Genomic DNA, 17,187 nt, shown 5'->3' on the forward strand with positions numbered 1-17,187 from the left:
TTGTCCACACAAATTTGTAATGTTACTTCTATGAAATGTTCAACTTTTGAAGATAACACCAGAGTTGCTAACACCATAGTCACATGACCTTTATTTTGACTCGGCAACCTACGTAATAAAATATTCGGAGTGTAATCGTCACGAGAGTTTGATTATAAGATTTATCGCCTTTTAAAAAGCAGCTGGTGTTTAGTTTGCTCTCAATCAATAAATTTGGTCTCTAATAAAAACACAAGATATTAAAAATGTCTTTCTTCAAGAAATCAAAAAAAGGTGACAAGAAGGAAGGTAAGTACATAAATGTGCATCTATTTACTGCGTTTTATGTTTTTATTCCGAACAAGAGTTTTTAAATGACATGGATTTGACTATATTTGTTATTTTAAAAACAGGCTGTATTTTGTGTGCAAGACGATCATTTTTTCTAAAATGTTTCGTCTTTGGTGGTGCAGCATTTGACATTATGAACAATTTACAGAAGCAAGAATACGCGCTCTTAACTTCGTTTCAAACCTATTTCAGATCAGATTGTTCTCACTGAGAGCCTCTAAAGGCAAAAATACGTGAACACTCAGTTTCAAGAACCTATTTTGTTTATTTTTTACTTTTGTTTATTTATTTTTTTATTCTTTATTATATATTTATTTATTGACATATAAACATGTACACATCTCTCCGGTTAAATCAAAGAAACTAAACATCTGCACACTCGACATCCCCTCGAAGATCTCTAGTTGTTTTTGGTTAAAAGGAGTGAAAATGTTGCCCTGATTTTATAGATGGCATGTACAATTCCCTATTTTGTCTTGTATCGTGCGGGTTATTGGGAAGAGTAAAAATGTTTTGAATAACACTAGAACTCAACACTTTGCAATATAGTTTTATTCGGGCATCTTTTCTACGTTCTTGTAATGATTTTATGTTAGTGTTTTCCCTTAATTGTGAAAAGCTTACTGGTGATCTTATGCGATAAACAAATTTCAGACGTCTGTTTTGGATTTTCTCGATCTTCTTGATATCTTTTTCAAATGTGGGTCCCACACCTGGCAAGCATATTCAAGGCCTGATCGTATCAGAGTCTTGTATGTCACTAATCTTGTTTTAATGTCAGCTGTTTTAAGAACTCTATGTAACATTCCTACTAGTCTGTTAGCTTTTGATGTAATTTTATCTATGTGTTTTTCCCATTTTAATTTACTACTCAGCTCAACTCCTAAATATGGATTAGAGTCAACATTTGTTAACTTTACATTATGTAAATAGTAGTCTTGCTAAGATTTCAGTTCACCGATGGAAAGCAGATGTCCAATTATTTATACCATCGTTATTAGCATTATTATATTAAGTTTACAAGTTTAAATTTATTGGCAGCAACTTGCAGTCTGCATTCACACAAACTAGCCCTATTCGCTAATTTTACACAAATTTAGTTATGCAGTTTCAACTTTCAGATGAGCTGAAAATATTTTGTAGAAGCAGAAAAGACTACTTATCCTACAAATCCTGTTTACCCCACGCAATCATCTGCGCCTCCAGGTTATGCTGCACCGCCTGCTTATGCACCACCAGGACAAGGTGCTCCCCAAGGCGGGTTTCAACAACCAGGTAGTGTGTTCCTTTTATTGATAATAAATTGTGGTTTCGTCTATTCACAAGGCTACAATAGGCCTAATAGCTGAGATGGGATAGTTGTTACAACACAATTTATAATTCATTTGACATTACCGCCTTGTATTTTAGAGATGTTGCTAAATTAAAAAATATTGAAAGCCAATTAAACTATGACCTCCTTGTAAGAACTTTGTCCTTTAAGTGAGTCACTTTATGGGTGTTTTTGTATTAAAGATTTTGACATGACATCAAAACCCTGAATTTTGCTACATAATTGAACTGTATTTATAACATGTAGTGCTCTCATCAGCTTTTCTTAATCTGAGCTGATAAGTCAAGATATATTTTTCTGCTGTAAAAAGACCTCGACAGTTTTTTGAATAATATGATATCTAGTTTCAGTAACGTTTAGGCACTGGAAGCTTAAACAATAGTAGAAAGTTTTGACCCAATTCGAACACATTTTAGTGACTCATTTGCATCTTTTCAGCTGTTTTGATGTTAATAATGTTTTGGACGCCAATTACATTTGTGATATTTTTGATAACAATTAGTCACTTTCACTGTCTCTCATTTTCTCTCTAATTGTAAAGGTCACCATGTCAGTCACTTTCTTAGCGTAGAATTTTTAATTCTCAGTGAGGCCTGCCTACTATCCTCAACAACCACAATATGGTGCGCCCCCTCCCGGAGCATATCCACAGGCTGCTGGAGCCTATCCCATGCACCCACAGATTCCTCCAGGCGCTAATGTAGTTGGTCATGGAACATTCGATGCAGGCGCTCGATTCAATGCTGGTGCTACTATGTCAATACCAGTAAGTGCTATCAGATGTCCACATGTATATTTTCTTGTTTATGTTCTTATGTTAAAGTTTTTTATGTGGCTTCTTCAGTCAACAACAGTATGTTAAAGGACTTTACTAGAGCTGCTTAAGGTCGTAATTATAGCTGCCTAAGGTCATAATTATAGTTGTCTAAGGTCATATCTATATTTGCGTAAGGTCATCTTTATAGCTGCTTAAGGTCATATCTGTAGCTGCCTAAGGTCGTACCTATCTACATTTCAATTTTCAGTATATCATTGTCATTTAGAAATTTGAGGATATTCAGTTACATGGGCCCACCGTGTTATTTTGTTGCATAGACTATTTACAGACAAATTTCTAGTTTTTTTAAATGACAAAGCCATATCAAACTCTCCATTATATAAATAAATGAACCTGGGTTCTTTTAGATAGGCATATAAGCGCTGGCTTGGGTACAATAACTCATAGATCAGATGCTTATCTAAACTGCTGACTGCTTATTTATGTCAGCAGATGCTAAAATGTTGTTTAGCTTTATCTAGGTGCACACAATTCATCAGGTATTTATATATATATATCTATATATATATATATATATATATATATATATTTCTCAAAGTATGTTTTATGTCATATGTGTGTCTGAATTTCGGCAATAGCTATTAAAATCTTGAAATAAAGAATCCGTATCAAAGAAGATTTGATCTCAGACCCTACCATTGGTCAGTCTGACACCCTACCCAATAGGCCACAGAGATTGAGCTGTTCACTTGCCGATCTACATGTAAGTCGATAGAAGTCGCTATATGGGAGCACATAACCAACGGCTTTGCATACCACGCAGGGTGATTGCGTAAAGAAATGATTGTCATTAGTTAGGTTAGTTAGGTTACTAAAATTTTCTATTGGCAATCTGCCAGGCTAACAGCAAGTGGCAGGCAACTCTCATTACTTATTATTGTTTATAAGCTGATTTTTAATACCTGGGCAACACCGGATAGCACAGCTAGTATATATATATATATATAAATGCCCAATTTTGCACAGGTGTTAAAAAAGGTTTTTGTACCGAAAATTTACTTTTAATCAACAAGTTTATTTCTGTGCACTGTGTTGGCTTCAGTGCTTGCCGCAGCTCCATGTTGATTGCAATAGACCGAGTTTAAGCATTTTTCTCCACATGAGCATACATTTCTTTTCTGGTATGGTTTCACACATAAAACTAGCTCAAGTGTTAAGCCTGAAGCCGTAAAAATCGGCAGGTGTAATAACTATGTGCAAAATTTGTTCCATAGTATAGCTAGTTAGACAGCGTGGTGTATTGGGTAAATGCCTGCATGCAGAACTTGAGGTTTCGAGTTCAAATCCACTGCAAAGCTGATTTTTCAATCTTAAAACTTAATCGCTCTAACTGGACGTACAGACAGGCGACAAATTTATGCTGCAATATTATATATATAGATGATATATATATATAAATTATATGTACATGTATATAATTTATATATACATATCTAAATAGTATAAATTTATATATATATATATATATTTATCTGCGTGCTTTCATACAGTGCACTTCACTGCAGCTTGGATTTTTGTTCCTTTGTTTCATCTTACCCACTGCAACAATGTAGATCATTAAATTTCGTTACACCGGGTTCTTGTAGCTGCTATATCTTATCTTGGAGCAACCATTTTTACTGGTGGTTAGGTATGCTGTGTGGGCAAAATATTTCTACATTGCGCAATACAGTCAAAAATCATGTCGGGAGGATTGTAATTAAATCTGGTATGATATGACCTACTGTACACATGTACTGAACATCAGATAATCAATGTGCAGGATGAAACTTTGAATACAATCGGTGGAGACTAAATGTGTTTATTGTTGTATGTAGTTGTTTGTGTATGGCATGTAGCTGCACTCACCCGGCTCACAGCTCTGTTACTAGTCTAGGTGCACTCAATCTGATAAACTTCAGTATTGCTGATGCGTTTATCGCTAGTAATAAGCTCTTATCTTAGCATGCGTATACTTGATGACTGTAACATCAAGCTGAATCTTTCATGTTAGTGTGGAACAGTTATATTCACCCGTAAAAGTAAAGATATATCGTGTAAAACCTGTACTTGGATTTGAATGAAACTACTTTGGCAGTGACCCATCCCTCATACTGAAAGCTCACCTAAGATTATATCCTTATGCTAACAAAGTACTGTTGGCTCAGTCTCTTTAGAACGCCATTAGTCTCGGTACTCTAGCTATCTGTCGAGAGATGGTTTTGTTATCCGTGTTAACATTTCAACACTCTTGTTATCCGTATTAGCACCTTGGTAGTCAGTTGCCCCGGTGGTATCATCATGAGTAATAACTATGCGCACAATTATTACAAAATACTGTAAGATAGTTGAGTAATGCAGGCTGTAGCAAGCCTGGCTGCTAAGCTGAATACCCGAGTTCAAAGTTCAAATTCCATGTGATGCTATCATTTTCCCCAGCATCTAACCTGGCTACAGACACAGTTCCGATTATAGCAAAGATTTGTGTGAATCAGCATACCTATTATAACCTATGAGTTGTTTTCTTTTTCTATCGTCTTTGTTCTCATTCAGATCATGAGATCTTCAAAAGTACTTATTACGTAGTTGCGCTGATTTGGTGCTTCCTTTTGTTTGTCCTATTCTGTGTGATCAGACTGATCTGTTAAATTAAATATGGTCAAGAAAAGCTCATTTGTCATTTTTACATTAGCATTGCTAGATGAGTCAGTAGTTTGTAGTCTTTGCCTTTGTTGATCACAATGTTTACGTTTTATGCTGTTAAAGTTATTCCATTAAAAGCATTTTCTATAAAATATGGTTAGTCTTTACGAAAATTGACAAAGTTTTTACTGTCGATACATGATGAATGTTTTGAATTCGGACCCGTTATATAAATTTACTTTTGGTTTTAAATTCAAAGGTTGTTTGTCAACCTGTCATTACTTGTTGCTTATAGTTTTCTTTTGGTGTATTTACCCAACACCAATAAGAAATGTTTTGGCAAACTCTTTATGTTCATTTAGTTTTGTCAGTAAAATGACAATGTTGATGTTATTTTTAGCCTCCACCTCCTGGAATGATGCCGAACGCTGCTCAGTACGCTGCCGCTTATGGTGGCACAGTCACGATGGCGCAGAACAAAGGTGGCTTTTTCAGTGGAGGTTCAGATGGCGGAGTTTCCACCCATATTGATTGAATGCATAGATTTTTCTGTTTTGAAACTGTCTAACTATAGTTTTAAGCATTGTAATTCTTATTCAGTTAGAGCATAGAGTGTTATCTTTTTCTTTCAGTACAACAATACCTGGCTAGCTACTAGTATGGTCAATTTCACATCCATCTATCTGGTTCTCTGCAACATTCCAAATAGAGTTTCTCCTTCTCACTATAATAAACTTCTCCTTTGTGATATGCATATGCAATACATATATTTATATATCCTTGCAGACTTGTTGTGTTATGGAAGTATATTTTTATTGTAATAAACCAATATATCATATAATTCAATGAGATATTTTTATAGCATTCAGCTTGGCAAAGTGTCCGTTACTTCATTATTTGTAAGGGTACGTCATTCTATTTGATTTTCTTATTCTGACAAAATATAATGTTGAAAAAGTATGCCAACAGAAACATTCAAGTCATTTCATGGTTCCACTCTATTATTGTCAAGATGTGTAAAGTTGTTAGGCAAATGAAGAGGGTTGCCTTTAGCTTTAGACATGGCGTTTTTCTTCGGCATTTGTTTTAGTACATATTATTATTTATCTATTTAACTATTAGTAAGAATGCTTGGCGACTGAAAATATTTAAGACGGCGACTAGTAGACATATTGTCTCTTCAATGTGACTAATTTTGCAGTCTCGCCATCAGCTGAAGCGTATATGAGAGCTTGCTTGTTTCCAAACAAACAGGCCACACCCACTATTTTTTATATAAGTTGTAATGGAGAGGCCGCAACATGGGCGTAACATTAACCAACAAAAATTACTCCCATTGGCAATCGCTCTGATATTGATTGTTGTATAACGCACCTATTGAAAAAACACAAAATTCTCTACAAGAAGATACCAATATTTTTTGTAAAAAAGTAAATGCAAAGAAGTGAGGTATTGAGAGCGAGGTATGAATGCCATGAATATTCCATTAGAGATCGCGTAGGTTTGGAAACAGTATGTCGATCGAGTTTGTTTGGAAACAAGCGTTTTTGTTTTCGGTGTGGGTCGCAGGACTCAGTGAAGCTGAATCCTGCGACGCAATTTTTAATTTCGATGGGACGCAAGCATTACAGGCCACGCCTGTCTGCCGAGCGTGACCTAGACCCAGCGCGGGTACAATTTTTTCATCGTTTGGGGGGTTCAACCTACTTTTTCGTTAGGGGAAGCAGATGTATAAGCCTTTGCAGCTATTGCAGCTACTAGTTTGTTCCTGGAAGTCGTCGGTGCCCTGCTGATTGTCTTGTAAGTATTTATATCATTAACTTGTTTTAGTGTGCAGGTGCTATATGTGTTGTACATGTATTTCTTGTGTTTTTGGTCGTATTTTTGTTGTTGATTGGTTCACGTTTAAGATTTAAATTATAATTACTCATAAATATCTAACAAACATTTGTATGCCAACTATTTGCTACTTTTATCTTGACTACCTTACAGTTTACCATCAGCCCATCAAGGAAGCAATGGTTATATTAATTGGTTGCAGAAAGAAAATATTATAACTCTTACGCTATATCTTGTTTCAAAAATATTTGTAATGGTCAATATTGAGTGTAATATTGAGTGCAAATAGTTTCATCAGTCATGTGAGAACGTATGAACGTGCTTTGGACGAATGTAGGACAAACTACTATTAGTAATATCATTGTGACAAAACTAATCACGGTAGTTAGTCAATGAGGCAGCAGATTATATTTTTACAATACTTCATCGCTTTTGAAAAAGTCTGCGGCATTTTCTTCTGTGGCAAATGTTTTCTGGCGTTATGCTATTGTCGGATTGATTTTTAATGTTTTAGTCTAAATTTTGTCGCATGTTTAGTTTGTGGATTGTTTTAATGAAGGGTACTTGTCACTAAACTTAGGGCATTGTAAAATATTGAAAGGATCTGTTTTAGAACTTTGGACTAACATCCTTTGTTTGTAGGCCTAAGCGACGAGTTTGACATAGCAAGCAATATAATGGGAGGACACAGAAATTTGGAATATGCATTTTGGGCTAATGAGCAAACATTTGGTAGCGCATTCTGTGAGTATAGATGTAATGAATATTGCGATGAATATGTCCAGATTCCGTGCTACTTCACCGTTTAGTTAGTCAAACCTTGGCTTACAAAATCTTCTCCTCTCATATTGTTGTTGTATCTTGAACTATTTGAAGTAGAATTGCATACATTTGTAAATTGTAGTGTTTTTAGGAACTTCATACATTTCATGTTGGAAATGATTTTATATATTTGCTCCAATTTAGCGTCGTTTGTTAAAAAATTTGTATAATAAATGACACTACACTGTATTTTAGTTTGACGTTAAAAGTCATTGCCTTTTCATCAGCATCAGCTGCTGAGTTTTAGGTGATAGATAGGTGTTGGTTGGCTTTTCATTTAGTTTATAAGTCAACCTGTACAACCCGATCTGTTGGCTTTACAGTTCACAGGTTGTTATGGGCACTCTAGCGTAACCATGCTATAAGAAAATTGTGGGTAGTTATTATTTATGCTTGATATAGCAGTGGGATAAATTCTCAAATGATTACTTAATATTGCAGCATACAATCGCAATGTATTCGAGATGCAGGTAACCTGCAAGTCTGTGTCATCCGCAAGATAGAAACAGCAAAAATTCACAAGTCCAGTGAGTTTTGTTACTCGCAAGTTCTTACCAAATGTTTCATGCTTGCAAAAGATGAAACAGCTTTGAAGAATGTTGCGAAAACTTTCATTTTAAACATTCTCTATATTTCGATTTCAGTGGTTCTAAATGCGCTGCTATGAACTCTGGTGTAGAATTTTTTATATTTTTTAACAAAGAGTCCGGAAGAACCCACAGCATGCGAATGTCCATTGAAAAACTCCAAATCTGTAACAATTCCAAATCTGTAATATCCTCGCAATAGAAACAATATCCTCGCTATTCCATGAAACGGATGTTACAATTTTGGAGTTGTGTGCACTTTGAGTTACTGTGCGATGATTGTTTCAATGATAATTCATTCGCTTGTTGCTGATTAACACAGACGATTTGTAAAAATATAAGGAATTCTACACAAAGGTCACAGCGGGGCCCTACTGTCTTGTTTATCAGCTCATGCTCTAATCAAAATAGAAATGACTGAAGTGTGGAAAATGTTTAAAATGGAATAGCTTGTGATGCATTTTCTTGCTCAGCATTTGCAATTGCCATTTCCATCTTTTGCAAGCATGAAACATTCAATACAAATTTGGGAGTCATAAAACTCTCTCGACTTGCAGATTGTTGCCGTTTTTATCTTGCAGATGATGCAAACTGGCAGAGAACAGCGTGGAAACATAGTAAATAAGAACATACCTGCATGTCAATAGCTATATCAATTCACAAAAAATATAGTCACTTCTTAAAGTATTCATGAATTCTCATGTATCGTTAACCCACTCAGTAGTAAATCTGCTGCAGAAACTCATGCAGTGCGCTGTAGAAATGGCAGACGCAAGAAGTTTTATCTGAACAAGTTGCTGAAAAGTCCTCATGTATTACATTGTTTACATTTGTTTATTGGTTTGCTACATAGTACAAATCATATCATCTAGTTTCTAAAAATTACTCTAGATTTTCAGATATATTGAAAACTCTATGTTCACTTATGTCTCATGTTTGGTACTCAAACTCCTTTAACATTTCGAAGCATACCCTTGTATAAGGAAGCAGGTTCCCTGTTCCTAGAGAGTATTAACAACTTGTAAAAGTACTTAAAATAACACAACGTAAAATAATTTTGTTGCTCTAAGCTGGTAGAATTGAATGAAAAAAAACAGAAATAAAATGGAGTAAATAGATTTTTTTCACTCTCTTTCAAAGAAGTGGTGTTTCAGAGATAGCTAAAGGAACATAGGCTAATGATTGCGGTACACCGAGTCTGATAGAGTGTGTATATTTGTTATGATTAGAAAACGAGTTGTTTCAGCGTGAAGCTCTTGATGATGAAAAGGAGTTTTTAGTTTTATCTATTTTCAATCCTTCATTACCAAGAATGTCCGTCTGTCATTAAAAACTAATATTCTGCCAGCAGCCATTTTTCATTTCTCAATCTGTTAGAAATGTCCTTGGTATTTTGGTGATAGCTCAAGAACTAATAGTTTAATTGCCTGAAAACTTCGGAATCGTACTGAAAACTTATTACACACACAGAACAAACAAGCAAAACTACTCAGTCAAGTTTCCTCGGATCTAGCATCAGCTGAGAAAACAATTTCTCAAATCTCGGGCCTTGGCTTCAAAGTTCTAATAAAACAATTTAGTGGTTTTGTCTATGCATGCATTGCATTGTTGGCCATCATTTCTGGCTCTTTCTGACTTGGATAGATTTTCAGATTGAATATAAAATTGAAGAGGAAAGCTGGTAAACTTTCTAATAGTAAGCACTGACTGTCTGCAGCATTGCTTGATGATCAAAGGATTATTAGATAGAGCATTTGAAATCTGAAAAGAAATAAACCCTTGTTCTTAAAAATAAACCAACATCCTTAACCAGGAAATACTTATGGCCTATTATGATGCATCCTACTTTGCTTCAGGTTAACTAGAATACATTAGGAGGTGAGAGTCGCTATAGATCACTAATATAAATACTAATACCAAGAGGCGTGGCAGCATGTAATACTCTAGTATGTTGTTGATTTAGTATAAGTCAGAAATGACAGCTCTCATATTTAGTATGTTCAGTCTGTTCCGCAAGTCTTAGCTTGTTACATATTGTGAAGTGCTAATTCACAGCGCACATGCGATTCATGTTTTCTTTTGATCACGTTTTATATGAGTCATATATCATGATTCAAATATTATATCACTCATATCTTATTTGATATATGATTATAATAACACTCATATTAATGCATGTACATACAGTAATACATATAATCATATGTTCATATCTATATGAAGATATAAACACACTAGCTAGGCTACCTGCCGTTGCCCGGGTATTAAAAATCAGCTTATAAACAATGAGAGTTGTCTGCCACTTGCTATTAGCCTGATACATTGCCGATTGATAATTTGAGTAAGCTTACTAATAAGAGCTACCGCTACGCCATGGCTTTGCCTCGTGACCGAAAGCAGTAGCCTATTTGCTCCGTTATACTGACACATATTGCCTAGCCAAACTATCAAGCTCAGGTGGCTTAGTTACTAAGGTGTCGGATATGCAAATGAGAGGTTCAGAGATCAAATATTCTGCTTTACAGATTCTTTATTCCAAGATTTCAATAGCTATTGCTGGAGGAACACACATACTAACATTGAGAAATATATATATGGAAAATAAATCATGATAGAAGATAAATCATGAAATAGCACTATGTGATAAGATATGTTATAAGATGATATGTTATAAGATGCTTGGGCTTTAGAAACCTTTCCCCCTTTATTTTTTGCTGACTGTTGCTCTCCTCATAGGTATGAATCACGTGCTGATTCAACAGTCCTTTTATGACTATTAGCAATTGACACTGGTGAAATCAATTACTTTGAGTTAATGTGTGAGGAATGTTTCCTTGACTAATCTCTTCACTTGAATACTAAGTATTTCAAATGCTAGTAACCCAACATCATTGTGTTTGTATCTCTACATTGTATCGCTAGCTTCGTAACTATATTTGATAAATATTTTATTTACTCCGAAAGCTTGCACCTGAGGCTTTCAGATTAACTCCATTTGATTCTAAACTAATATACAGTATGAATGTAATTAGGCCTATATAACACATTGGTTTTCCATAAGGCGCACTTACGTGTAAGTGCTTTAGTCTTCATCACAGAGATCCCTACTCTGCCATTTTAATCATAAATGGGCTTTCACATAAAGCAGTAGTCTTGTGCAAAAGTGTTAGCACTGCCTACAATCATCTAGTATTTCTCAAGTATATATAACCAGTTGAAATTGTAAAACTTAAAAAGTACAATAATAAATCAACTTTGTATCATTTAATGCTGAGAATCTCTTCTATCTGTTTTTGGTATTAATAGTCATTAAGAAGAGTACTCTGGCTGTTACACAGCTAAGCTAGGTCAGTAGAACTGTCAAACATTTCAGAAAACTTCAAGATTCAACACAATAGCTTGAGGGAAAGAACAACCATTTATTAACTTTACCTAGTGTTTCATATTTATATACAGAGCAGATCTTTTCCCGTTAGTATATTATGTAATTAGGAGGAATAAATTTCAACTTACTTTTACTCATTTTAAACATTGCAATAGCATTACAAAAAGTGTACACCATTAAGATTATAATAATATACATGTATAACTTTTGTTTAAGTTGACTACAATATTGGGCTTATTGAGTCCTATAATTTAAGTGTATGAAAATTATTGAGCTGTCTTATCTTTTTACACATGGCTGTATGTGCTGCCATTGCGCTAGTTGGGATAGATTCAGTTCTGGTTTAAATCCAATTTGTAAGCATCGACAGACCTTTTGTAGCTCTACACTTGATACTATTCCATGATGTCTGAACAATATATTTCAGTGTTGTTTTTGGGTGGAGTGACCGGAGCCCTACCTTATGTCGGTTTTGATGGGAAAGCGACCCAGTTCAACTACTATTGGGCAGGCATATATTCCGCCATAATCGGGTTGATTCTCATGATCGTAGAGTATCCAAGAGGAAAGCGACGCAAAGGAAGAACAATGGAACGACGGTGAGCTGTTGTTTTAACACCGTCTGCTGTATGCGTAGGCTTATGTTCATGTTTGTTTGTTTGTTTATTTCTGTGTACAGTGTTTATTTCTGTGTGCTGTGTTTATTTCTGTGTACTGTGTTTATTTCTGTGTAATTCATACGTGTGTCACTTCTCAGTCCTACATCAATATTGTAAAATATCCGGAACTTTGTGTTACAGTTTTTACCTGAAAAGGTAAAATATGATGACCAAGATATTATATTCATATGTAGCTTGTTTTTTTGTCAATGTCATCTTAAGTCGAGGCTTAATCGCACTTTCGGTCAGCCAGGTGGATGATTAACATCTTTTAATCATGTTTCATTATTTTATGTCTTGGCAGCCCTCCAGCTATACAACAAACATCTAAAAAGGGAATGTGACATTGACATAGTTTACGCAATTTAGGAAAAATGGTTACAGAATAAAAAATTATATTTTAGTCGTAATGATTTTTTTCCGCAACTGTTTATCTTCCTCTGTTACACCCACACAGTTCAATGACAAATCCTAAGTTTTGTCACTATGGTTATTCAATGAATCAATCTCTCAATTTATTAAAATGACACATCTCTCTGGTTGGCCTCGAGGGCAGAAACTAAGTTCATTTTTTAAATAATTGAACTTGCCTCTGAGGGCTTTTTTTTGAGTCGTCAAATTTGGTTGCTTTCTCGTTTGTTGAAAACTTAGTATATCACGCCTTTACTGATCTGGATGACACTCTTTGATTGGTGTAATTTTTGTGAATGCCAACAAATGATTGGCAATTGATTGGTACATGGGCTATTACTGTGAAGCAATTGAAAAATTTCTAATATTATCATTTTTTCATCACTTTTCAACTCATATTATATATATCATTTAAATAGGGATGGTTTTTAATTGAAGCAAAACATATTTTATTTTATTTTGCCAAACGTATCTTCAGACAACATCAATAAGCAATACCATAGTGATTAATTTTGCGACCCGCAGCATTTTTCTTTATTTCAATCTAGCATTTCACATCTGGACTTCCTGCATAAGTTTAAAATTTTCATCTGTGTGATACTAGGTTAAAGATACAGGCCTTTTGAGATAAACACACATGTAGATACATTCAGTATGCACATGGTCATATGATTAGATGAACAGCTGATCTCATGGTTGAATACAGTAACATAATCCTCTTGTACGGCCAACTCTCCACCGCATACAAAAATGGATCTGTGACTCTGTTTAGATTCCTAATTTGATACCCTTTTTTGGTAAAATTTTCTAACCAATAGGTTCAATCATTGTGGTATGACAGCTTTACTATTAGGTAGTTTCATTATTTAAACAAATATTCAATTAAGTCGTTAAATTGCAAAAGTTAGAAACAAAAATCTGTATAATAGTTGTTTCGTAAGTTAGGCAATTCATTTTATGACCAAATTCTTTTCATTATTGTATTACTGTAACTCCGATATATGAACATAATTATCATTCTTGATCAAACTCTGCCGGTAGGAAGCTTTTATGTGTTAGACTCAAATATGTTTTGAGATATTGTGTATGTCGTTATTACACATTGTATAATTATCAGGAATTTTATTGGTTTCAGCTATCAAAGTGGTCTGGCTCGGTTTGTGGGAGCTCTCGGTCCTTTGACGAGGAACTATTTCTCAAGATTTGTAATCTATTTCCTGCTAGCCATTCCTTCCTGCATTTTGATTACGACAATCCTTGGAGGTCGGTCAAGAAATATATTTCAAATTTTTTTATGCACTTCAAACTCATATATATATATTTTTTATACTAGCAGAATGCCTGGCATTGCACAGGTAATAGAATACATTACCTAAGGAATTTGAGTAACTTACTTGGAAAGCTAGATCTTTACCAAAATAATACCCCCGTTTTGAGTCAGCTTAACAATCGTTTTGCGTAACGATCAACTGCGCTAGTTATTAATCACAAGCAAGCGTGAGTATCTTAACCAATGTAATGACTATTTACCCAATGAATTCATTGTATTCTGTGTAGCTTATCGATTAAGTTTGCTGCCTCTAGATTGGAGGTCCCGAGATCAAATTCAGGGATGTGCAGATTTTTTATTGCAAAATCTTAATTGCTATAACTAGACTCAAAAATTATCAAAAAGACAAACACCGAGGTATAGATTATCGACTATAGATTATTATAAATACTAATATGCTTGGCAGTCCCGCGCACTGTCAGAGATCATCGTGACTAGTCAGTATGTGCCTAAGTAGTAACTCTTTCTCTACCAAATTTATTTATTTACTCGGACATAATTAGGTATTCGATAATACCTAATATTTGACGGGGCGCGAATAAATAGTTACGACTTTTGAACCCGACAGTCAATAAAAAATATTTTGATATCGTATTAATTAATCATCATAACATCTTACATTAGCTGATGCTATGAAATTGACCACAATTGCGTTGCAGAATGAGAACGAACACTTGTTCGGTCATTGTCGAAAATACCATTAGTCGGAGGATTTATCAACATTATTAAAGTTTATTTATTATTAGTACTGATAAAATATGAATAATAGCTCTCAGTAGTACTAATGTTCAATAACAATTAGGCATACCCAAAGTCCATAGATCTAAAATTAGTAAAAATTCATCGCTGTAATTCGTCTAGCACGACTGGTCATGGCTAACAATAAATTGCTATAAAAATGTTGCAAAGCGAAACTACACTCAAGCTGGGGTGTTAACATCATTTTGATTGGCTCAGTGCATGTAGACAATTGTTTCTTTTCGTTTAAGTACAGATACGAGGGTAAATTAGTGGTTAGAGCGGTGGACTGTAAATCGGACGAAGTACCCGAGTTCAATTCCTTTGGACGCACGGACACTTTTCTTATTACTTTATATTGAAATCACGCATTATTTTATTATTATATTATAAGCGCATTATATTATCATCATATTGTGGTATATTCAACTATATTACTTATATAGCTAAATTATGATCTTTTAATATTTGTTATTTGTTTGATATGTCACAGTATAATGCCATTGTGCTCCTATTTAATAATAGTGCTGCAGAAAAGATGAACTTTGTGAGGTAGGTTAGATTTTAATTAAGTGTTTGATTTATTTCATAAAAAAGTTTTCGATATGGTTAATATATAAATGCCAGAAATATTCAAGGTTTTCTCACTTTGCATGGTCAAAGTAAGATAATAATACGAAGCGGGAAGGCTGAGATGGGGAGAGTAAAATTTTACACAATTGTTCTTTAATATAATTATGTTGTATGATATACATTGTATGATATATGTTATATGACATATTATATGGTATATGTTGTATAATATATGTTATAAAATTTATGTTACATGGAATATGTTATATGATGCATGATATATGTTATATGACATATACATGGGTTATATGATATATGTTATACAATATATATTATTTGATCTCAAGAAACTGTACATGTAAAATCATGTGAATTCTTGGTAGAATAAAGTAAAATCATGGTTTAGTCGTGGTTATAATGTTATTTTTCTATTTTATAAATATGATATATTTTACTACAAACATGTTTATGATAATTATAGTTTTAGTATGGTATTGCTAGAACAGCTGATATTGCATCTGATCTATGTTATTGTCGTTTGGCTGGTATGTAGCTATGCACATATCATAGATATATAGCTATGCACATATCATAGATATATAGCTAGGCACATACCATGTATATATAGCTAGGCACATATCATGTATATATAGCTAGGCACATATCATAGATATATAACTATGCACATACCATGTATATATAGCTAGGCACATACCATGTATATATAGCTAGGCACATATCATGGATATATAGCTAGGCACGTATCATGGATATATAGCTAGGCACACATCATGGATATCATATTTTTACTTTTTTAGGTGTAGGAGTGATTATAGGAAGTTTTATATACTTGACCTCTGCCATCAAAGGTGAGGAATGGCTTTCTCCATCCGCTGATGCTGCTCAGGCTCCGTCAGCTGCTGCCAATGCCAGGTATATAGCTGATGCTCCTAATAACCCTCCACCGCGTCGACCCGTCGAGTTGACTACAGGCAGAGATGAAGAGAGCTAACTCCTTGTTGCAATATGGATATACTCATTGTTCATAATTCTCACACCATTCTATATTTTTTAGTTTGGTACTATTCTATTTTATAAAAATTTTTATAGTGGATCTTTTTTCTTAATGCTCTTTTCTAACATGTGTCACTATACACATAATACTTTTTCTATGGCAAGCTCTTCCAATCAACTTTATTTTTAGTTATATTGTGACATTTCACATTTTTTCTACTTTCATCAGTTGGTGACCAAAACATGCCTAAAAGGGTCTTAAACCTATTTCTAATAGAAGGTAATTTTAAACACTACAGTTTAATTCATTTTATTTTTGTAAAAGAAAGGTATTCCTTAGAGGATATTTTTAAATACTAAATTTCACCTAATTATAGGATTTTAACTATTAATCAAATTATTATAGTTTATTTTAAGCTGCAGTACTGACCTATGGTATGTTCAAGACTTGTTTCAGTACTGACCTATGGTATGTTCAAGACTTGTTGCAGTACTGACCTATGGTATGTTCAAGACTTGTTGCATTACTGACCTATAGTATGTTCAAGACTTGCTGCAGTACTGACCTATAGTATGTTCAAGACTTGTTGAAGTACTGACCTATGGTATGTTCAAGACTTGTTGCATTACTGACCTATGGTATGTTCAAGACTTGCTGCAGTACTGACCTATGGTATGTTCAAGACTTGTTGCAGTACTGACCTAT

The 17,187-nt window shown here is 34.3% G+C and overlaps 2 protein-coding genes across 2 annotated transcripts; both read left to right on the forward strand.

Moving 5' to 3' along the window:
- Positions 1 to 100: 100 nt before the first annotated feature.
- LOC137387629 (DAZ-associated protein 2-like) lies at positions 101 to 6,083 on the forward strand. The gene is made up of 4 exons (XM_068074109.1): positions 101 to 288; positions 1,474 to 1,605; positions 2,251 to 2,429; positions 5,524 to 6,083. The coding sequence occupies exons 1-4, from the start codon at positions 246 to 248 to the stop codon at positions 5,656 to 5,658; spliced, it is 489 nt and encodes a 162-aa protein (XP_067930210.1). The 5' UTR covers positions 101 to 245; the 3' UTR covers positions 5,659 to 6,083.
- Positions 6,084 to 6,829: 746 nt separating this feature from the next.
- Positions 6,830 to 16,827, forward strand: LOC137387741 (cytochrome b-245 light chain-like). Its single transcript, XM_068074242.1, has 5 exons — positions 6,830 to 6,923; positions 7,605 to 7,706; positions 12,184 to 12,355; positions 13,962 to 14,089; positions 16,286 to 16,827. The coding sequence occupies exons 2-5, from the start codon at positions 7,640 to 7,642 to the stop codon at positions 16,477 to 16,479; spliced, it is 561 nt and encodes a 186-aa protein (XP_067930343.1). The 5' UTR covers positions 6,830 to 6,923; positions 7,605 to 7,639; the 3' UTR covers positions 16,480 to 16,827.
- The last annotated feature ends 360 nt before the right edge of the window (positions 16,828 to 17,187 follow it).

Source organism: Watersipora subatra, chromosome 2 (assembly GCF_963576615.1).
Source record: "Watersipora subatra chromosome 2, tzWatSuba1.1, whole genome shotgun sequence".
NCBI lineage: Eukaryota > Metazoa > Bryozoa > Gymnolaemata > Cheilostomatida > Watersiporidae > Watersipora > Watersipora subatra.